Genomic DNA, 23,488 nt, shown 5'->3' on the forward strand with positions numbered 1-23,488 from the left:
CCATCCCTCGACATCTGACAAGCTACAGAATACTTAGAAATGATCAATATATAATGCAGTGAATGCAGTATACTGGCATTTAGGTCAAAGGTGTACAATCTGACCTCAGCATCATTTTTACAACTAGATCAAACCGTGACATCTTAGTTTTTATATTCCCTCCATAAAGTCTTATTACAGGAATAATCTCTTGACAACAGCCAGTGTGCTCCTACACTACTATGGAAGATTGAATTTTCTGACTATGATCTGATTTGAAAAAGGAGCCATGTGCCTCACAGTGCAGCACAGGAATCAATCCCATCAGTCAAAGCTCAGACCCTGAGCAGATCCCACTATCAGCCACAGATATCTACAGTTTCCTTTTCTCTGCTTCTGTTTAGTCATATTGACCCCTGTCTGTGGTGCAAAGTACTATACCTGACTGTTAAGTAAGACCGAGCTGATGTCACTCTTGTGCAATCGGCTGCTCCTTTTTTGAAGCTGAGTCGTCTTGATGTTTAATGTATTTTGAATGGACCTTCAGCTGTTTTCTTTTTGATGTGTTCAAATGTCCTGCAGAATAAAAACCTGCAAAAACATGGATATTTCTCTCCTGCGGTGCAAAAGCCTGATATCAAAGGACAGGCTTTATCATTGCGGCTTCAGGATATTTTTATCTGTCAAAACACATACTTTTTGTGTACACATTTATACACTTGTAGACACTGTAGGCACTTTCAAACACATGGGAAGTGTCCAGTGGGGAGTCACCACTGCTAAGGCTGCTGTGTTACACATTACGCCTCTGATTCTGCGATGCCAGTATGCTGTATAAAATCACACACCAGGGTGGCACTACATCGGCTTTGTGTGATTTTGTGTAAATAAATAATAGTGCTGAATTCAAGGGTCTTCTTAACACCATAATTTGTTGCGCAATCTCTGTGTGAAAAGGGCTTATGTATCATTATCTTGTTAAACATACAAGGTTCTCTGTCCTCACAGTGGAGCTCTTGCATTGAAAACCAAAAATCACTGATTATAACAAGGTAATATTTGATATATTTAACAAGTGTTTGTTTGCTAACATAGGAAAATAAAACTAAAGTATGCTAAATGACACATGATGATAAATATAAATAGATCTGAATAATAGTAATGTTTCAGGGTATGGAGTGACATTATTTTCAGCCTGCATGAAGGATTTCGAGGATACTGATGTGAATAAAATTAGGTTGGTTATAGAGTCATAATATCAGTTTTTTCCAGCCGTAAAAGAGACACTGCCTGAGGAAAAACAAAGAGGAAACTCTTAATTTGGAGGATACTCACTTCATTTTGTCTGGCTTGAATGCTGAAGGCTCATATTAACTTTGGCTGAAGTTTGGAAAACATTTGCTCAGAATGAGAACTGTGGATTTTGTCCCCAATCACTTTACATTGGAGTCATGTTAGGAAGGGATCTCTTTCAGAGCCAGTATTGACAGTAGGAACAGTTCCAGCAACCAATAACACCTTTAATGTATATAAGTATGGACATATGAGTATTGCGTAATGACAAACCTGACAAAGATGAGCATACAATGTATCCCATATAGGACCACAGGCAGAAAGAAATTTGGAACCACTGCTTACTGCATCTGTATCAAACTCACTGCAGAAATATGAGAAATCACAGCTTTCCACCCAGCTACCTTATCTCTTACTCTACTCTCCAATAACTGTCCACATGGTGGCGTACTTCACAATACAAATGCTAATGGAGGTCTCTGCACCCCCACCTGCTGTATCCAGTTCAGCCACTGGTCCAACCTTGTGTCCCCCTCACAAACCTCCCCAGGCCTTCTCTTCCTCTATAAAGGTATCCACTGTCTGATCACAAACTCAAGCATTTCTATAACTGTTTCTCCCTTTCTTTCTTTATTTATGTTCATTGCTCTTCCACTGTCCTCGCTCTTCCTGTGTAAGACGTATTTCCACTGGATGGAATTTCTCACCCCTCCAAAGCCTCCTAGACCCCCCCCCCCCAATTCGTTTTTCCCTTTTTGTGAGACATTGCTCTTTTTTCTTCTCTTACTTAGCATTTTTTCCAGCATCTTGCATTTTTATTGAGTCAATTTGCATGGGACGTGGGCCGTGATTTGTTTTATCTGTCTGGGCCTGTGGTAGGCAATCATATAACTATCAGCCTAAATGGCATTATCTATCCTCTGCAGACCATAACGTTGACAAATTTCTCTATTACTATGCACATACTGCATTTCAGCCATGATGAAAATATTGGCCATTGCCCCTCGTAGGCTACTGTAGTGTTAGGCATGGGTGATGTTATCATCATTCATCATGCCCCCTCACAGCCCTCCTCATGAATAACAATAGGGATCGACCTTGGCTCGTGCTTGAAGGAGAGAGATGCTGCAAGATTAACAGATTATTACTGGGATAAGTCATGAACCCGTGTGATTGGTCTGTTTTTGGGCTGGGGATTGCTTAAGTAGAAGGTTTCCCCTTGGTGATGAGGTGAAGACAGATTTGCTGTTTAGGGCTAATTAGAAGTAAGTGGGTGATAATGTGTTTGTGTAACTTAGTGAGGGTGGAGTATTGGGGTATAAGTGTGTCCTGTTCTGTCACTGATAATGACAGAAGGCCTTTATTTAACCTTTACAAACCACTTCACCAATGTTCAACTTATCTTTATGTATGCATCATAGGTTGACATTCATGTTGACACCATGTACACTCAGAGGAAAGCTCTAATCACCACCCCAAATTAACAAGTAAGGTTATCTGGAGCTTAGCAGTAGGTTAATTCAGGAATTTAGGATTTGGATATAGGTTTAAGGTTTAACAGGAGTTCAAATCAGTATTAGTATTTATTGCAGAAAAAGTATGCTATATGTTCTTTTAGGGTTATCAACATTAGAATCCAAAACTGTAGCAGAATTATTTAAAGGCTTGAATGGGAAAAAGAGGCTATGTAACCTTTATAATGATAAGTGCCTGATGGACAAATTCCACTTTTTGCTTACATTTAAGAATATAAGCACAGTGAAATAGGAAAATGTACTTGCCAACATACTATTTAAACCATCTATGTTCATGGGATTTTGCAATTGAATAAGCAAAAGATAGGGTTTTTAGATCAGATAAGGTTTTAGGGTTGTGCATGTAGCAGAGAGAGAAATTGTGTTGTCATGGTCCTCCCAAGTGTAGAAATAAAAACGTCTGAGTTTAATTGCAAATTCCTTATTAGCCATTTGTTTGGCATATCTACAACTGGTATGCATGTAACTCTGGGTGTACAATTAGTGTGTCTGCTCTTGTATGCACAACAAAGTGTTGAGGTTAATTGATTCCTTGAGCCCCATCTGGAGCGTTAATGCCAACACTGGGCTTGAGCCTTGTCATGGACAGGGTGGTGACTTAGGGTGTTTTGGGGCTCCTGAGGGGCTTAGAGTAGTTACGGCCTGTTGGTGGCGAGGTTAGGGCTCAGGTCCGGATTTGATGACACATAGAGATGAACTGGGGTGTGCCGGGATGAGGTAGTAAGGAGGAGAGAGAGAGAGAGAGAGAGAGAGAGAGAGAGAGAGGCTAAGGCGATAATCTCCGTATTTATTCACTGGTCTTGTATGTGAGCCTAGCAGGGAGCCATTGAGAGTCATTAACTTGAAGCCATTATGCTAATACTAGTAAACATTTTGATTAGCACTTTATCTGCCAATTCACATATATATTTATATTTAACAATTTTAAGCCTCTGAAAGTTTATATAAAGTTTATAATTGTCCACAAACAAATGTAATAGTTGTACCTACTAGATTAGCAGCAAGTAAAATGGGATCCCAGCTCCCATTACTACTCGGAACAGACCCACAGTGTTTATGAAGAGTAAGTGTCTTTTTTTGCTCTTAGCTCTTGGATATTATCTTGGATATACTTGGATACTGTTTTTCTTTTCTAAGATTTTCTTCTTAAAATTCCGTGCACAATGGAGTTTCTAACTAATCTGGAGATATTTTTTTAGGGAGGGAGTCATATGTGTAAAACCAGTTTTAAAAAGTTCAAACGCTTATTTCTCTGTATTTACAGTAGATAAAAACTGAACTAGTATCTTCTGTTGACTCAGGGCTAATCATTTTCTACAAGAAATGTATAGCTAACAACCTCATTTTGTTCACTCTTAAAAGCCAGTGTAATCCTATTTCAGCTGAACTCCTATGTGATGTATGTAATTATATGCATTTTAGGAATTTTCAGAATCACACAGATTTCCTATGTATTCTGTATACTTACTCATTCATGAGCAAACTGTTTGAAATACCACAACTAATACTTCTGTGGTCAGCTGACCACTGAGCTGACTTGCCTGACCCCTACACCACATGGCCTGCCTCAGGATACACACACATCTGTTTCAGCTTGACAATCAATGTCGAGAGCTTGGAGCAGTGGAACTGATAAGACGTGCATGGAGGTGCTCCTGCTTCATGGAGCTGTGGTCAGTGAATATACTGTGACGAAATGTCAGTATGTGATGAAAAGTGTGTCAAAATGTGTGTGAGTGTGTGTTCTTATGTATGCAACTGGCCTGTCTGTATGTTGTTGTTCAGGATATACATTTCTTTACCATGTCTGACACATTTATACACAAGATGCCATTTGGACACATACTTTTGACTGACTGTTCAAAATACCATCTGTTTTTAATTGCACATATTTGTGCGTGAATAGTCAACATCTGTCTCAAAAATTAGCAAAACATTTTTTTTCTTAATTCCTGAAACACAGGTTTTGTTTTTAGATCAGATAAGGTTTTAGGGTTGTGCATGTAGCAGAGAGAGAAATTGTGTTGTCATGGTCCTCCCAAGTGTAGAAATAAAAACGTCTGAGTTTAATTGCAAATTCCTTATTAGCCATTTGTTTGGCATATCTACAACTGGTATGCATGTAACTCTGGGTGTACAATTAGTGTGTCTGCTCTTGTATGCACAACAAAGTGTTGAGGTTAATTGATTCCTTGAGCCCCATCTGGAGCGTTAATGCCAACACTGGGCTTGAGCCTTGTCATGGACAGGGTGGTGACTTAGGGTGTTTTGGGGCTCCTGAGGGGCTTAGAGTAGTTACGGCCTGTTGGTGGCGAGGTTAGGGCTCAGGTCCGGATTTGATGACACATAGAGATGAACTGGGGTGTGCCGGGATGAGGTAGTAAGGAGGAGAGAGAGAGAGAGAGAGAGAGAGAGAGAGAGAGAGGCTAAGGCGATAATCTCCGTATTTATTCACTGGTCTTGTATGTGAGCCTAGCAGGGAGCCATTGAGAGTCATTAACTTGAAGCCATTATGCTAATACTAGTAAACATTTTGATTAGCACTTTATCTGCCAATTCACATATATATTTATATTTAACAATTTTAAGCCTCTGAAAGTTTATATAAAGTTTATAATTGTCCACAAACAAATGTAATAGTTGTACCTACTAGATTAGCAGCAAGTAAAATGGGATCCCAGCTCCCATTACTACTCGGAACAGACCCACAGTGTTTATGAAGAGTAAGTGTCTTTTTTTGCTCTTAGCTCTTGGATATTATCTTGGATATACTTGGATACTGTTTTTCTTTTCTAAGATTTTCTTCTTAAAATTCCGTGCACAATGGAGTTTCTAACTAATCTGGAGATATTTTTTTAGGGAGGGAGTCATATGTGTAAAACCAGTTTTAAAAAGTTCAAACGCTTATTTCTCTGTATTTACAGTAGATAAAAACTGAACTAGTATCTTCTGTTGACTCAGGGCTAATCATTTTCTACAAGAAATGTATAGCTAACAACCTCATTTTGTTCACTCTTAAAAGCCAGTGTAATCCTATTTCAGCTGAACTCCTATGTGATGTATGTAATTATATGCATTTTAGGAATTTTCAGAATCACACAGATTTCCTATGTATTCTGTATACTTACTCATTCATGAGCAAACTGTTTGAAATACCACAACTAATACTTCTGTGGTCAGCTGACCACTGAGCTGACTTGCCTGACCCCTACACCACATGGCCTGCCTCAGGATACACACACATCTGTTTCAGCTTGACAATCAATGTCGAGAGCTTGGAGCAGTGGAACTGATAAGACGTGCATGGAGGTGCTCCTGCTTCATGGAGCTGTGGTCAGTGAATATACTGTGACGAAATGTCAGTATGTGATGAAAAGTGTGTCAAAATGTGTGTGAGTGTGTGTTCTTATGTATGCAACTGGCCTGTCTGTATGTTGTTGTTCAGGATATACATTTCTTTACCATGTCTGACACATTTATACACAAGATGCCATTTGGACACATACTTTTGACTGACTGTTCAAAATACCATCTGTTTTTAATTGCACATATTTGTGCGTGAATAGTCAACATCTGTCTCAAAAATTAGCAAAACATTTTTTTTCTTAATTCCTGAAACACAGGTTTTGTTTGTCACAGGTGTATCAGTTGTAACTCATAGTAGTTGGAACAGTTCTTGAACTCATTTGGATGATATTGATGTGAACATTTTCTTACTTCATCTGTAGCAAACCACTTAAAGACAGTGAAATTCTGTATGTTCTTCACACTGGAAGTGTATTTAAAAACTGTAAGATCTTGGTAACTCTTCTGCAAAAACATACTAGCACTAAGACCAGAGTAGCATTTCTTCACTGGCTGTAGAACCTAGCCTTGAAATTCCACCTAGCCACATAATTCCACCACTGCAGCATGTATTCTTCATGTCGCCTTTCACCCCTTGCTTCCTTCTCTCCACACCTCTAGGAGATGTAGGAAAAGAGCTGGCAGCCAGAGTTGGTTACTCAGCCCTCAAGGGAGGAGTTTGATTTCAGCCTTAGTGACTTGGGTCACTGGATAGCGTCTGGACCCTGAGTTTCTGTTCTCCCTCCTCATCCTGCCACCCATTCTCTCTATTTTGCCTCTCTCTGCTCCTCCTTTGTGCCCTAATGCTTTGCAGATGCCTCCAAAACCGTATTTCTAAAAATATCCAGCTGCACTCCTGCTGGCATGTCCTCATGTAGTGTTAGATGTTAGCTGCTTAACTAATAAGCTACACATCTTTCTTTGCTTTACTTTATCACAAATATAATGTTTCTTCTTGTTTTGTTTTGGTCCTAATTAGCTACTACTGTAACTCATGAGCTGTTTTAGTGGGCTAATGCTTAGATGTCATTTAGGCATGTTGTTCGTAAGCCTTTTGTGAATGCTTAATGCTAACAAGCACTCACACGTGATACAACCTAACCCTTACTTTGACCTGTTGTCCATGACAATAGTAAAAGCACATGTTATTGATCCAATTAGCAGTCACTCTGTGTGGGGATTAACAAAGGGCTTCAACAGCTGTATTTATCAAGAGCAATTAACCCCAGAGAATCAAAGTCAGTACAGCTTTGGTTTAGGCCTTCGCTTGAAGGCTGAATGATTTGTGTAGCCATGTACAGTTGGTCCAGAAAGTGCTTATGCCTCTGCCTCTGTCTTGATTGGGACTTGTTTATAGAACTTGAAGGTCGTGTTTGCCTTTCAAACTATGCACAGCATGAATAGCTTAACAGGCTCCCTGGGAGTTGGCTACAGCAAAGTACTTTTCATGCTGCTGCTGTTTTCCACCAAACAAAACTCATTCCTTGGCCCTTGTCCTCACCTCCTTGATAAGTTACAACCATTTCCAGGTTCCACACTTACATTTATAGTATTCTCACTCTGTGTAGAGCATTTACGGTTAACTTGTTTAGTTAACCCAACAGGCAGACAGCATGCATATAAAACTGCATTTTCAGTTTGGCTGATAGAAGGGCAGGTTGGATGCATGTATACTTTGAACAGGCTCTTCCCTTTATTCGTGCCAGATTCTGTCTGCACAGTTGAAAAAACCCCAAAGTGAATAGTAAGTAGTGTGAATAATGAATAAACTATTAAATTATTTCACCACTGTTTATAAAGAAGTAAGCAGTGCTGGCTTGTTGCTATAAAGGCTATGACAGAGGCCTCTTGACCAGATGACCTGAACGCTTGCTTCCCTGTTAAGTCTTAAACTGGGGTGGACCAGAAGGAAAACATGGCTTAAGGCTACAAGTCCAATGCACAGTTGGGAGGGAACTAGTAGAAGTATTCCTGTTAAGGCAGACTTTTATGGTTGAGGAACTAAATATTTATTCTGTGATATAAAAGTACAACATTGCTTTGGAATAAAATTGAAGGTAATTTGATTTTATACCTTAGTTGACCTACTTGTTGACCATGTGTTTGAGCTAGCAAAATACTTGAGTGGGTAAGAGAGGTGTACTGAGCAAATAGAGATTGCCTTGTGCCAGGGGTGACCTGATAGCTGAGTGGTAAGGGTCCATACCACATGGGCGCAAATACCTTGAACAATGACTCCCCGGTTCAATTCTCAATTGCCTGCGCTGTTTGTTGCATCTCATTCTCATTAGTCTTAAAAAAGATTCCCTTGTTCCTGAATATAGAATATCAGCATCTTTAATGCCACTGCGGCAAGGCTAGAGTAAAAAGGGCAAACATTCTGGCAAATATCCTGCCAACTGTGAGGCTTGGTCTGTCCACAGCATAGTTTCCACTGAGACACATGCAGACACTCCAGAACCCCAGCTCACTGAAAGTCATTGGCCATTCACTTGAATATTATCCATTCCACATGTATTAGAGGTTGTGTGTCATGTCCAGCATGACTTTAGATGGATGGGATGAGGAGAGGGGTCAAGTCCTGCTCTTCGTGTCCCACTTTGGTGACAATGAAGCATATTCTGGTCGCTAGCACACAGTGATCTTGGTGGGGAGTTCGGTATAAAGGCTTTATTCATCTGCTGTGGCCGGTCACAAAGAGACAGATACATTAGATCACAGGGGAAAGGATGAAGGGATAGAGAAAAAGAGAGCTAGGACAAGCATAGTGACACTAAAGAAGGCACAGCTGTTGTACTGTAATCTTAAATGAGACATGGCTTTTACTCATGCATGTGTGCTGTCTTGTCTGTCTGCCCTTACACTGTCTCTTGTAGAGCACTTATGTACCTGTGTGTATTCATGTGCACGACCAGCGTACATGTAGATGTGTCTTTTTATTAGCTTGAGTGCAGTCACAGCGAGAACAAGTGGAGGTTTTCATTAACCTCATGTAGTGAGAGGGCATTACCTTGACTGCTAGCTATGCTGCCCTGAGCAGTTTCTGCTCTCCTGGCACTATAGTATAATCTTTTTGTTCTGTATTATACCTGACAAGTTTAGAGGTCTCTCATCAAAGAAATGGGCTGTTTCACAGGGTCAGCAAGGTCAGCTGTCCCAATCTGAGTCTTGGGAGAACATCATACATCTACTGCCATGTTGTGGACACGCATTTACTGACTATACACAAACACAGATGTGCCTACATACATCTACTTACATCACACATCCCTCTGTTACCCCAGAATTAATAGGACTGCCATCAGCTGCAATCAGGTACACCTCTTAAAAATGAGACCCATGTTGCTCTCACTCATCAAGAAACCATAAGACCCTCTGATCTTTATAGGCCTTGTTGCTGTCTGGGGGTTGATGTTACTGCCTGTATGGAGAAGGTTCTAGTGGGACTCAGCTCTTCACTACGGCATTGTGCTTTAGTTTTCTTGCACTGCCTGTGCCTGCTGAACTGTACTGCAGCAGGATGACGTGGCTAAATTTGAGGTTAGGTGAGGGTTTTGATCGGCCCTTGGGAAAACTGAAAAGGACATGGTGATTGTGCATACAGGAGAAAAAGACAGGGAGGGGGGAGAGAAGAAAGGGTGGGAGAATGGAGAGTGCCGATGGACAGATTGTCAGGTCTGCATTTCTAGAAATAGCACATTCTGTCTCTGCCTGTGTCTCTCTTTTTTAACCCAATTGCCACACTGCCTGAGTCCAAAAGTCACTATTGACAAGGGCAGAAGCAGACATGCTCAGCACAGCACAGCCTTGTGGCATAATCTCATTAGAATCCATTAAGCAAGGCAACTTAAACTGATCCTCCTTCTTTCAAATGTGGGGAGAGGTCGCCTACTTCTCTGACAGGGTGAAGAGAGGAGGGGGGAGGATGAGAGCTAGTATAGGAAGAGGATGGTGGTGCCGCTTTAGAGTCACATGACTAATTTGTGTCTGTTGCAGGGAGTATGGGCAGCTGGCCAGAGTCATCCCTCCCTCTATATCCATCCTTCAGCCTCTCTCTCTCTCTCTCTCTCTCTCTCTCTCTCTCTCTCTCTCCTTCCCTCTCCCTCAAACACATGCTTTTGTTAGTGTGCTAAAGCCACTTGCATGCGTGTGTTTTTGTGTGAGTGCAGTCGCCAGTTCCTGCCATTTAGGAGTATCTGAATTCACATACGGTGACCGCATGTGTTGTTGTTGACAAAGCAGCATCTGCTGTCACTAACCATGTCCCTCTTGTGTTGCTTCTCCCTCAGGGACTATGGCTCCAAGCGCAAATCGGGTAAGTCACCTGTTTTCTTTGACTATTCCTCCCTAAAGTTAACTTTATTCTCCTTTCTTTTTCAACTTGTTGCTCTTAATAAAACCTCTCTAAGATCTAAGGGGGGGGATGTTACGCTGCATGATGTATGACTCTTACACTCTCTCTGTGACATGTCTGTTATCTCTGTCATGTCATGTGTGGTTTGTTTACTTGCTCTGCAGTGGGATGCTGACTTACTGTGTGACTGTGCTTTGGGATGGGTTCAGAAAGCTGTCAGACCCTCTCCTTTTGGCTGTAGATTTGCTTTGCAGTCCAGGGTGGGGTTTCAGAAGTGCCTTAGAATTCTTTGGGATGTCAAAATAGAGTCATTAATGAACACCCAGTTGAGGAGTGTGGCAGTCAGTATGTTTGAAAGGATCCTTAGCCTCTAAGTCTTCTACTGTAGTTGTACACATAGGTTTTTGTATTATATGTCCGAATTTGCTGATAATTCAGTGATGAAGAAGACAGAATGATTTTACCTCTAACAGAGATGCTTTTGAATATATACATTTTAGGGGCTTTGGTTTTATCCTGATCTGTGTGATCTAATTTCCTGAGACCTAAGAGGTAAACAAAAGCTGTAATATACTGACTGCCAGTTCCACTGTATCCAACATGTTCATTCAGTGGCACAAGCAAACAAACCACATAACAACCAGCTTGTTTGACTCTAAGACTATTCATCTGTTACTTACTGTCACAGATTTTTAGCCTCATTTACCATCTTAGTAAATGTATGGCCCTAAGAGGGTATTAGCTACAGTATAGCTGCTTAACAAAAGCATTGGCACATGTGAGTCAGTAACCCTGTTTGTTAGGGGTAGGTAGATTGAGGAAATGTTGGGAAATATCAATCATACCTCCAATAAATTACTGAAGAGAAACTGCAGGAAATAGCTTGTGGTTAATTGAGAATATGCTTGCTTGCTTGACACAGATGACCTTAAGGCCTACTTTGTCTTTGATATTTAAGTAGCTTAAATGTTGTTTTTGAGGATAAGTATTCTGAAATAGTTTTTGGTAATGAGCAGAGGCACAGCAGTGCAAAAACACTAGTTGCTGTGAAATATTGTGGCCCCTCAATTTTAACCTCATCCCTAACAGTTTTGATTAAGGTCAAGGTTCTTTCCTTAAAGTAAACACCTCTTGAAATTGAAGGTGAGTTTATTTTTGGACTGTAAGCATAGGCACCCTGTGACCCTCCTGCAACAAATCTGTGTGTTGTAGCTCCAGAGAGAGCTCACTAAGAATTCAATTACATCCACATTCCTCAAAGTGATTTGATTTCTTGGAAGCTGATTGCTTCTTCAGATAAGCCAGCTTGTGTTTTTTTCTCTCCACATTCCCGTAGTGTAGCACATTATTGAATTTTGAAACAGGTGGCTTTTGTAGCCTTTGTGTCAGCTAGCCTAAATCTTTGGGATGTTGCCACTGCACTGACCCACTGATCTCAGATTTTTTTATTTTCAAACCTTTGTTAAGTGACATAACATCTGCAATATGTCAGTGAGAAGAGCCTGAAGGAACACTCCGGTAATGAAGGGAATGCGCCACAGTTTCTCAGTGAATGGCCCTCTTCAACTTATTTCTCCAGTGGATTGATTCTTGCAAAGAACATGAAATGGAAAATCAAAATTTCTGTATACCAAACACGTCAGTTTATCTTTTTATGTATGTATATATTTAGAAGGAAAAATGATGGCGTTTTCTTTGTGCTGCTCCTCTCAGTGTAAATCCCTGTGATACTTTTGAAGGCTTCCGATTTAGAGTGTTTAGGAACCATTACAGCCCTTTCACTATTCACAGAAAACACAGTATCCATTCGTTGTGGTTGTGCCTGCTGATTTTCTACCGTATAATCATGGCTGTTCGCATGAAGTCTATTCTGTAAAAAAAAAAAAAAATCGTGTATGGAATAATTCAACATTTTCCAAGTTTGGTACCTTGTGACATTAACTAAAACCTTTGCCTAGTAACTGCATTGTTTATATATGTGTATGGAGATTTTATATTTAAGTGTACATCTTAAAGAAAAGAGGAACGACATGTCAGGTGTGTTGGTGATCAGTGTAATTTTAGGCCATAGACATGCCAGAGCTGGGTTAGCTCTTTTCCTCTACAGTCAATCTTTATGCTCATCTAAGCTAATTGTGTCCCGACCTCAGCTCCATACTTAATGCACAAGTATGAAGCTGATATCAATCTTCTTCACTGAGCCTCGGAGAGAAAATTGTACTTTCCTTTCCTGTTTCTTTAAGTTACTTTGAGTGTTTCTTTATTTGAACAGCTCAGCCATGATGACTGTTGGTGCTTTCAACATCTATCAGGGTATTCTTTTGTTAATTCCAAACAAAGCAGCTGAAAACATGACATGGATCCTCCACTGCATCACAGCACTTTTCTCAAGAAACAGGATGTTCTGAAATCCCTGTAAACTGGGTATTTGCTGACTCACTATTGTGTAATATCAATCTGTAACACATAGGGGCAAAGTGGACAAATATAGACATAGATAGAAAGTATGTCCCGGTGGAGGAAAACTGTTTCTTGTTCAAGTCCTTCCAGGGTCCCTTGTTACATCATGTCATCTCATGTCCAGTGCCATAAAAGATAAAGATGAAGCAATCTTCACTTTAAGACAATGTGGGAGAAAAAAATGCACCTAACGTGAAACTGCACCCAATAATTTGGAGAAATTAGAATTGTAAAAGATTCTTATTCTTATTCTCATTGGTGCCTCTAAAGTAACCTTAAAGAAGGGTCAGGTCCAGGGAGTTTCAGGGGTTATGGCTCTGTGTTACTCCCGTGCTCTGCAGAATGCAGATGGAGCTCATACTCCTCCATGTGGGGGCCAGATTCAGAGGGAACGGAGGAGGGTGCTGTTTGGGCTGCGGAGGCCACAGGGGTTGAGACTGTCAGACAAGCACTAGTTTGTTTACGTGGCACAGAGGATAAGATTTCAGGCTGACGTCGGAACGGTCAGTCGTACTTACTTGGAGGAGGGAGGAGGGCTGTGTGTACATGTGTGTGTTTGTGTTTGTGTATGTGCGTGTTTTACGAGTGTAGGTTTAGTGAAAAAGGGCGGCTTGTGTGTGTGTGTACATATCTGTTAAGCTGTCAGCACTGATTAGGATTTTAGAGCCAGGCTGTTGTTTGTACCATCACAGCTCCTCTGTCAATAGACACATTTATATGACACTTACACCCTCCATTACCTGCCTCCATATAAGAACCCATAAGAATAAAACCCTTCCCTATGTTGACTTTTACACATTTACCATCACACTGAGCACATAATTGCAGCAATAATAATGTCAGCCGACTCTTATCACATCAGTGTTGAAGATACAGTAAAGGGAATATTGATTCAGGCAGAAAAATGATAATTGTCTTTTCCAGCTTTATAGCTATGAAGCATAGTGATATCAACATGACAGTATGAGCAGTAAGAGTTATTCCCTGGGGTGTGACGGTGTTGTATCTCTGCGGCTCCAGGTCAGAGTAAAAGCGCAGTGAAGCAGAGAGTGAGGGAACAGGAAGAGGAGAGAGTTTGGACAGCCCTGGAGTGACAGTGCTCACTGTGGAACAGATGTGGCCTGTGATGTGATTTGACCCCCACCCTGAAGCAAGCACCCCTCACTGTGTCACTCTCCTAGCCGGGACCAGGGGCTGCTAGTTATTGCTAATGGCTGTGTTCTGTTAGCACTGTGTCACAGCTAATGCAGAGAGCCCCATCGCCCGTTAACTACCCAACCCACCCCCACCCGCCCACACACACACACACACACACACACACTCACACACACAATTTGCACATAAATATCATTTGTCACCGCAAAGAGTTTGTGACACATTCAGAGATAAATTGTTTTGCTCTCTGTTTTTCTCTCCTCCCCTTGCTAAACATCGTATCAATGCTAGTTAGCTTCAGCCGACGGTTTGACATTGTTAGTGTTGGTGTCACCTTCGGCTCCTGTGCTTTATCACGGGTGTTGGATCAATACTAGTTAGCTAGAAATTGCTATTGGTTGCCTTTGTCTTGGTGACAGGGGTTTATCATTTAAACTCCTGACTGCGTGTCCTTCCGTGTGGTGGCAGGAGCCTTAGCTTGCTGTGTGGAGGATTTGCAGGGAGTGCCATCATGAGGTTGGATGCTCCGTCTTGCTTTTCCAGAATAATTTCATCATAAATATGTTGTCTTTTAGTGGAAGAGAGTGTGGGGTTAAATATTTAAAAGTAAAGTTTTTATGCTTAATATCTCTAATATATAAGAAGATTCCACTCTTGTATATTATATACTGCCTTATAATTTGAAGGCTGCACAGTCAGATGTCTTGGCTCTGTTTGTCTTTCTCTATCTTCATCCATCCCTTCTTTTTCTTACTTTTCATTCTCTTTATCTCTCAAACTTTAGATGCTTCCCCTGATGATGTGTCCCGTACATACCTACATTTACTCCCCAGATTTACTCCCATCCTGATGTTCAGATGTCAGCAACAGGAGCCTTTCTTTCAAAACACATCTATGAAGTCAATAGAAAAACAAGACAGATGGCTAATAAGCTCCCCCAATCCAAACCTGGAAAGCAGGAATTCACAGATGTCATTTTTCACCAGCTTCAGGCCCTTAATTGCAGGGTAATGTACACGTTTGGACTCAGAATTCTAGGAAGATTACCCACAGCCACAAAGGGACTGTGAAAACACTGCTGTTTCTGCTGGTTTGTGGCGTCATCACCCAAACCTGAAAGGAATTAGGCATCCGTATGTGTGTGTGTTTGTACGGAGGGGGGCAGTGGGTTAGCATGGAGGACCCAGAGTGGAGAGGAGAGGTAATATCAATCAGATGTTGAGCGCTACACTGAGAGGAAGCGGGCGGGTAATAATCACAGTTGGGCATTAGTGAGCGGGGTTTGACCCTGGCTGACCTGGGACCAGCCCGTATTGCTCCCTCTGGGACCAACATCAATCCAGTAAAGCTCCTGAGGCTCTGGTGGATAGTGAGAGGGATTTTGGCTTTTATTATCTCACGTGAGTCAACGGAGAGGAGCTGTTGGCTTCTCGGCGGGGGCAGCACTCACCAGGATCCAGTACAGAATGCTGCTCATGAAGTATAAAAACCTGGTCTCTTCAAAAGGTGAAAGCTGACTATTTAGGAAAACAGCCCTTTTTTCAGATTGGTGAGACCTTTGAAGTGTTTTTGCTCCCTAGGGATAAAATGAGACATACTTGGTAAAGGCCATAAACCTTCAATTTGTGTTTGAACAAACCTGGGGTTACAAGGTCTTTTTCAAAAACATCACCCATTTATGTCAACTATTTTCATTTGACCTCATCCATACCTTTATCTATACAGTTACATTTGTATAAGGATGATGGTATGCATTGAAAATTTGTCAGTGATCTGTAGACAACAACTTTGAGTTAGACTTAGCAACTACGTCACAGCTGTAAATTGAACTGGGCTGTAGTTAGTCACAAGCAATTATGTTTTTGACACTGGATACATGATCTCAAACAAGAGCAAGTGAAAACATAAATGGAATGGAATAGATTAAAAAGGTTCAACTAAAGGATGTGTAGATGAGGACACTCATGACTCTAGGGAAAGCAGCTTTGGTCCAGAATGAAATATCTCAGCAGCTACTGGATGGTTTGCCATGAAATTTTGTACATTCACTTCCCTCAAATGTTTCCGTAGTTCACAGCACTGCTCTAACCTTAGACTCCCTAACCTTAACCAACCAAAACCTGACCATGCAGGACTCAGGATGTGAGCCCCAAGCTGTGGTGTGACAGTCATCTGCTTTGCACGTCTGCCATCCACCTTAGCCACTTCCTGATGACTTCCTGCTGCTTTTAATAAGTCATCACACATTATACATGCTTTCCATATATATAGTGATTCAATATATTTCCTAAAAACATATTCCATCCATCCATTATATATACTGCTCATTCTTAAAGGTTGCGGGGGGCTGGAGCCAATCCCAGCTGATGGTGGGCGAGAGGCAGATCATCAGTCTATCACTGGGTTGACATATAGAGACAAACAACCATTCACTGTCACATTCACACCTATGGGCAATTTAGAGTCACCAGTGAACCTAACCTGCATGTTTTTAGACTTTTAGAGGACATACAAACTCCTACACAGAAAAGTCCAGGGTGAACTGGGGGTTCAAACCCTGAACCTGCTTGCTGTGAAGGCAACAGTGCTAACCACTGCTCAAGACATATTTGCAACAACAAATAGGTTTAGTAGAAAACATATTGGAATGTAATTTCTTTGAAATGGGTTGTTTTTCAGGCAGCTACTTTCAGTGTAATTCTTCTTTCTGTAGCTACATTAGGTCCCTGAATTCTGTAATATTCCATAAATAGAATTTGTGAGATGGTATAATTATGGTGGTTGTGGCATCACTGTCTTTGGAGCACTCTGTTTGAACTTTCACCTGTTTATGCTACAAAAGTCCATATCATCTGCAAATACTTAAGTTTATGCTCTAATGCCTATGAAGTGGACTGAAACAAAGTTAATGCTAAGATTGACTGAAATGTATTATTGGCTAAATATGAGCAAATACAAGCATGTGTGATGATGGACATTTCTTGTAGTGTGTTTTGCAAAATGTTGTTTTTATGACTCCAGTGTAGTGTTGTAGAGGACATTCCTGGTTAATCTCAGTAGCTTGCCCTGCCCAGGTTCTTCATATTGTTATGGCCTTTTTCCAGCAGAATTACTGCTGGCCCACTTCCAGGAAAAGAGGAGAGACACTAAAATATGATTTTGTTCTAATAGATTTCACAACATATCTTCCCTGAATAGTATCCAGTCAGCCTGAATTTTAGCTTACATCCCAAATCTTTAGTCACCACTTCCTGTCTGTGTCTTCTCTGATGCATGGCATTTAATTTCCTGGTTGGGGTCTGAGTTTTTTTTTTTTTTTTTTTTTGAAGACAGGGTAGGCAGTCAGGGAAGACTTTAAAAGTGGCTGACACCCATGTCAGATGTTCCAGGAGGTTGAAATTGAGGGATGGAGGATATGAAGAAAGAGATGGAGAGAAGGGAAGCATGGGAAGCAAGTGTCTTGCTGTCTGAGGGAAGGAGGGTTTGAGATTAAAGATGGAAGAGGTGCTTTTTATGTACAGTGCCATTTGCTGGTTTCTTGCCCTCATGTGCACTTTATTCACTTCAGCATGGAGAAAACACTAAGCTTAAAACACAGGCCATGACTTTGTATATCATTCTCAGATGAGTAGGCCCCAACTTTGCACCCAGTGCTAAATTTGTCTAAAGGTCTAAAAGTGTGCTCTACCATACCTTTGCATGCTGTCAAACTGAATAATCTCTCTCTGCTTCTCTTCTTCTTTTCTCTTCTTCTGCAGTATGGATGTACGGCTTTACAGACAGCCCGAGGAAAGAGGCCTCAGGTAGCCTTGTGTGTCTATGTCAACATGGTGAATATGCATGCACTACTGTGCTTCTGTATGAGAGCGACATGCCAGCTGCATCCCTTTAGGTTTATTTCTTTTCACACCTCAGCTTTCCCTCGACATCTGCTTTGCATGCGCTGTCATCATCCTCTCCTTCCACCCATATGCTCCAATTCAGCCTCTTTTTCTCTGCAGTCTATCCATCCATCCATCTCTGTAGACTCGGTTGGCCAACACACCAGCTGGGCACAGTGCCAGAGGGCCAGAACGTGGACTTTTGGTCTACATGTGGCAAAGCGCCTCAGACTGAAATGAGGTGTCAAGTCTGGTTCTTTAGATTTGTCTGCAGACATGGTTTTAAAACTACCTGTGACCTCGTTCAACTGTGGGTGTATAGCAATGATGAGTTGAGAGAGACGTGAAATTGAAATTGTCCATTGCAAATAAACATCCCAGCAAAGAACATTCTTTTCCTGCAGATATAAACACACACTTTGACACAAATACATCACAGATTTACCCATCTGGTGAACATTTAGCCAATGTTCTTTGAATCATTTAAATGTAATAGAGGCTTTGCTGGGGAAAGACACAGATATGTTGTTTCCTTTCATCGCTACTATCAGTGTGTCACTACAGGTTGGGAGCAACACAGACAAATCTCTCAGGTGCAAAGTATATAGAACTTAGAAAAAACTTCAGATAAGTATTGGAATATGAAGGGCTGAAAAGTAACAGTTCTTTAGGATTCATGGCATTTCTCACCAAGGTGTGGCTGCTGTTAGTACTGCATAGAGCTTTTAAATAGCTGGATCTGTGCTGCTTTATTACCTCAGGCTGACTTTGATTGCTCCCTGCACATAGGCTGCATACATTCTCAGCAGTATGTTACCTTTCTTTATTTCACCTCCTGGGAGAATGCTAAAGAAAGACAGAGATGAATACAAAGCCTTGCCCAGTGGGGAGGTAAAGTTACGAGCGTACCCTGGTGTTCCCTGCCTGTTTATTTGAGTTACAACATGTAGAGATGCTTAATTATGTTTTAAGCACTGCGCAAATGCTTCAGCCTACTTTTGTTTTTTTTTTCTGAGCTGCTTAAATGCATAAGTGTACTGCAACCTGTTTCATTCTCATAAAAATATTACAAGGCCAAAGTGAAGCTATGGTACTCAGTCGCATGTATTCTAAGTTACCCTTATCTTGTGTTTACTTGAGTCTCAGGAGAGCAACTTTCTTGTGAGCTGCATAGTAAACAGTAGGCTTAATCTTATTCTTGATGGTTTCAGAGCTTGGGGGATCTCTTAGATCTTATAGAGTGGTGGCATCTTACGCACTGGATATGCACAGCTTAACCCCTACAGTAAAATTCATGTTTAAAGTCTAGTCCCATTAATAAAATGACAAAGTGGCTGACTGCAGAGAATTTACAAACTCAGATGCCATCATAAGATGAGAGATTTGCTGACAAAGCATAATACTTTTGCTCTCAGCCTCAGGAGTTAGGCAACTTGGGTTTTTTTCTGCTGCCTTTTCCCCTTTATGTATGGTGTATGGTTTTTTTTAACAGACATTTTAGACATCATATTGCAGTATAGGTGTAAATATTTGAGTTTTTTATACTCTGCTGATGAAGATGGTTTCATTGAAAACACAGATATCCAGCATTTTAAAGATTCTCCCCAGGAATACTTCCCCAAGGAATTATTTTCTTTAGGACAACACTGTGTCCACTGTCAGTGTTTAGTGCCAATGCAGCCAAAGTTAAAGGTGGGGGACAGATGTGTAAACACATTTTTCTCTGACACCTGAGATTGAGGTTCACACCTTAACTCCGACAAACAGGTATAATTCAACAGTATTTCAGCTTTCTTCCTGAGAGGCTGATGAGACATGGTTAAAGACTGGATGCAGGGGAAAGCAGCTGGCCTCTTTTTGTCCAATATTTACAAATCTGCCTACCAACACCTGTTAAATGAAAAAAAAAAAGCCTTTATGAAGAATAGTTCATCTGACTGCCCAGCACTTCTGTGAAATGTGTCTGCCTATAGTGCAGGTTCCCAGGCATGATGGTCCCACAACTAGCAGCCTCGATGTGACCACAGTAGACTGGCTGTAGTTCTTATTTGGAAAAAGAACACAAGTATTTCTCAAAAATGTTGCTGTTCCTTTAAAAAGTAACTTTTGACCCATCCTTTGAACCAATACACACTAGGAATCATGGAGCCTTTTTGACAAATTGTAGGGCATATGTTAAAATGTGCTTTTTGATATAAATAAATATCTATGATTGAACTACACTGTTTTTTGGCCGCACAGCTTCCATTTATTTGTTCTTACTACATTTTTGTTGTGTTCCTGATCATATCATGATACTTTAACAACAGAAAACAACAGGATATGAAGCATAATCTGCTGAAAAGTTCCTCAGAATCTGCATGGGTGATTTCTCTGTGGCCAAACAAGCAAATAAGCATGTCTGCAACTCAGATCAGATATGGACCACGTGAACTTAGTGAATGAAGTCACTGCTGGCATCAACAAGGTTCAACATCAGAGAGAAGGAGAGAGAGAAAACAGAGTGGCCTAACCCCAACTGAAATGCTTTCTTCTTTTGTTTCACATAAACATGGACCCAACCTCCTTCCCTGTTTCTCTGTCTCTCTCTCCCTCTCTCTCCCTAGTCCACTCATATGTTTCTATTTAAGGCCAGCAGTGCCGACTACCATGATTGGTGTGTTCACCCCCCCCCCACCCGCCTCCCTGTCCAACGGCTGGCTCCCAGCAGCAGTAGAGGGGAGGCCTTTCCTCTCAACCGCACTGTTGATTTTCCACAGGGAAACTTCACCATTCTTCCACTCATTCGCTCCCCAGTCTTCCCGTCTAGCTGTTAGGAGCTCCTCTGGTTCTTGTTTTTCTCCCCCCCCCCTTCCCCTTCATCTTTTCTCTCCTTGGATCTTAAAGTTTGGTTCAGGTCATGGATCCGTTTTAGGTGCGAGATGCAGCCCCCACAAACTATTTCTATGCGTTCCCTCCTTTTCTTTTGACTCCTTCCAATGCCTTTCAGTCCGTCGCTGTGGGCTGGGGGTCGACTCAGCTATATGGCCAGACATTTGGGACTATGCAGCCGAGTTGTGAGCTTACGTTCTGATTGGTCAAGGAAGGAACAGCGGCAGCAGGGAGCGGGGGTCGGCTGATGGCGGCATACCGGGTGCACGGCAGCAGCAGTGTAGTTGGTTGCAGCGGGCGTTCGCGGGGTGCCACGGCAAGCAGGTGGCTGACAGCCTGTTTCTTCCCCTCAGGGATTGACAGCTCGGAGCCCATGGTGCTGGAGCAGTACGTGGCCGTGGCCAACTATGAGAGGCAGGAGAACTCGGAGATCAGTCTCAAGGCTGGGGAGACAGTGGACGTGATTGAGAAGAGCGAAAGTGGTGAGTGGATTCTTTTTTTGTTTATGTGTCAGGCATGTCTGCATTGATTTCTGTTGATCCACAAAAGAACATTACATTTGTCAGTTTGTTTCTTCCTGTTTGTATCTGCCTCTCTCTGTGTACACATTAGTAGCATAAACATACTCCTCACATACACAAAGTCATGCTCACTCAGCACCTCTCTGTCTCCCTTCTCTCCCTCTTCTCTTGATTTTTTACTCCCTCCTTTGTCCGCAAGAGTCCCCCATTCCAGCCTCCCTCCGCTGCTCCGCTCTCCCTCTCTCCTCTCTTCTCCCAATCTAATGATCTTCTAGCTAGGATTGGCACCACCTGGAGGTGCTGTTTGGCTGGCAGCAGTCAGCGTGTATATGTGTGTGTATGTAGGGGTGGATGGGATGGTGGTGGTGGTGGTGGGGGGGGTCAGAGTTATGGTTGGAGGCCAGTCTATTTTCCTTTATACTAGAAGAAGAATGTCAAGTAAACTCAGAAGCAATTTTCCAGCTTCCTGAAAGTGAGAATTGAGATGTTTGATTGGTTACTTTCTGTTTGGAATGAAAACATGTAAAGTAAACATTTACGAGGAAGAAGTGGTGCAGTGAACCACACAGATAATAGTGTAGATTAACTGAACACTGATAATATGTGCATCACTGAGGGATGCAACACTTTTTACCTTGCCCACCCCACTGTGGAAATTCTGTTTAGCAATCCAGATCTCATTTTCCATGCAAACAGCCGACTTACAGGCAGCAGCTTGCACAACTCAAGGGAACTCAGCAGAAATCCTGGCACAAACAAGCTGTATCCCTGTCATTCTCCCTCGCTCTTATCTATACACTGATTACACGTGTGAATCCATTCTCCTTGAGTTATCTTGGCTCGCGCATCGAGTGATTGTGTGCCTTAATGAGGCAGTTTTAGCATCAACCAGCTCATCATTGTCTTCTGTGTGTGTCATTCACTTAGCATTTGGTGCCTTCCCAATTTTTCAATATAAATGAGATAAGTATTAAATGACGTTTTGACAGAACAAAGCAGCTGTGAAGGAAATGATTTGTTTTGTGATGTGGCTTTTGGTCAAACTTGTACTCACAGAATTCAGAAGTCTTTTTGAGAATTCAGCACTCCTCTCAGCTTTGCTGGTGAGGTTTTGAAATGTCAAGTGTTCCTGTTAACTCTCGACTCAAGGAGACTGGATGTTTTTCATGTAGCTTTAATTTCCAGAATCTCTTTGCTTCTTGAATCCTTTGTTTAATGAAGTGTGCCTTACCCATGCAGTTATTTTCTTTTCTGTATATCCGGCCTGACAGCATCTGCTCACCAGATCCATTTGAAAGCTTCATTCCGAACATTAACATTTAACATTGATTGAAGCACCGGCGGATATAAGAACAACCGCTGATCTCCCAGGAAGTCTTGCCCAAGAGCTGGAAATGTGTGCTGTTGTCATTTACTAGGCCAAAGAACTGGAGCAACAGCCATGATGATGATGACGACATCACTCTGAGGCTATGCCAAGACAAACACATCTGAGAGCTTGTATAATATCCCACAACCCCCTTTCCCGCTTTCAAGGCTTTTCTGCAGCCTCCTGATCGGCGTATGTTTACTTCCTGTGATGTTTTCAATTCAGAGACACTGACTGTCCGACTATTAATCAGAGCTTATTTTCTTTAACTTTCTAGTCAGTAAGTGTCAGTGGAATACTGTGATATATTTTAATCCTTTCCAGGAAATACTGGAATCCATATTTCTCCTGTTTTTTTTTTTTTGCTGATTTTCTTCCTCTACATGTGGAGCATAGATGGTGTTGTGCATTAATGCGCTGTTAGTCATTCCAGCACAGAATATTTCAGCCACTTTTTAAGCATCTGCAGGCTTGACCTGATATAATTATGGGTTAACTGTGGCGTTGGATGTTGCTTTTATTTTTGCCCTTGTGAGAAGTTGTTGGCTTTGCAAGTCTGGAGCCAGCTGTTTCACTGAACTGTGTCAACAAGGGCCATCATCACACAGAAAGCTGGTTAAGTCATACCCCTGACTCTCACAGTCATAAGTTGTGTGTGTGGTGGTTGCGTGGGGGTGTGAGGTGGGGGGGGGTCTACATATTATTGTATCTCAAAATTTAGGAGC

At 41.6% G+C, this 23,488-nt stretch overlaps 1 protein-coding gene across 5 annotated transcripts in view; it reads left to right on the forward strand.

Annotated features, from left to right (window-relative positions):
- sh3pxd2aa (SH3 and PX domains 2Aa) overlaps nucleotides 1–23,488 on the forward strand; it is a 96,305-nt gene that overhangs the window by 38,235 nt on the left and 34,582 nt on the right. For 3 of the 5 annotated variants that reach the window (XM_018678415.1, XM_018678416.1, XM_018678421.2), the window contains 3 exons: nucleotides 10,442–10,467; nucleotides 17,880–17,924; nucleotides 21,227–21,355. In XM_018678415.1, coding sequence (XP_018533931.1) covers nucleotides 10,442–10,467; nucleotides 17,880–17,924; nucleotides 21,227–21,355 — 200 coding nt within the window. The remainder of the gene's footprint in view (nucleotides 1–10,441; nucleotides 10,468–17,879; nucleotides 17,925–21,226; nucleotides 21,356–23,488) is intronic. The other 2 variants (XM_018678417.1, XM_018678418.1) reach the window with 1 other exon arrangement.

The sequence above is a fragment of the Lates calcarifer genome, linkage group LG5 (assembly GCF_001640805.2).
Source record: "Lates calcarifer isolate ASB-BC8 linkage group LG5, TLL_Latcal_v3, whole genome shotgun sequence".
NCBI lineage: Eukaryota > Metazoa > Chordata > Actinopteri > Centropomidae > Lates > Lates calcarifer.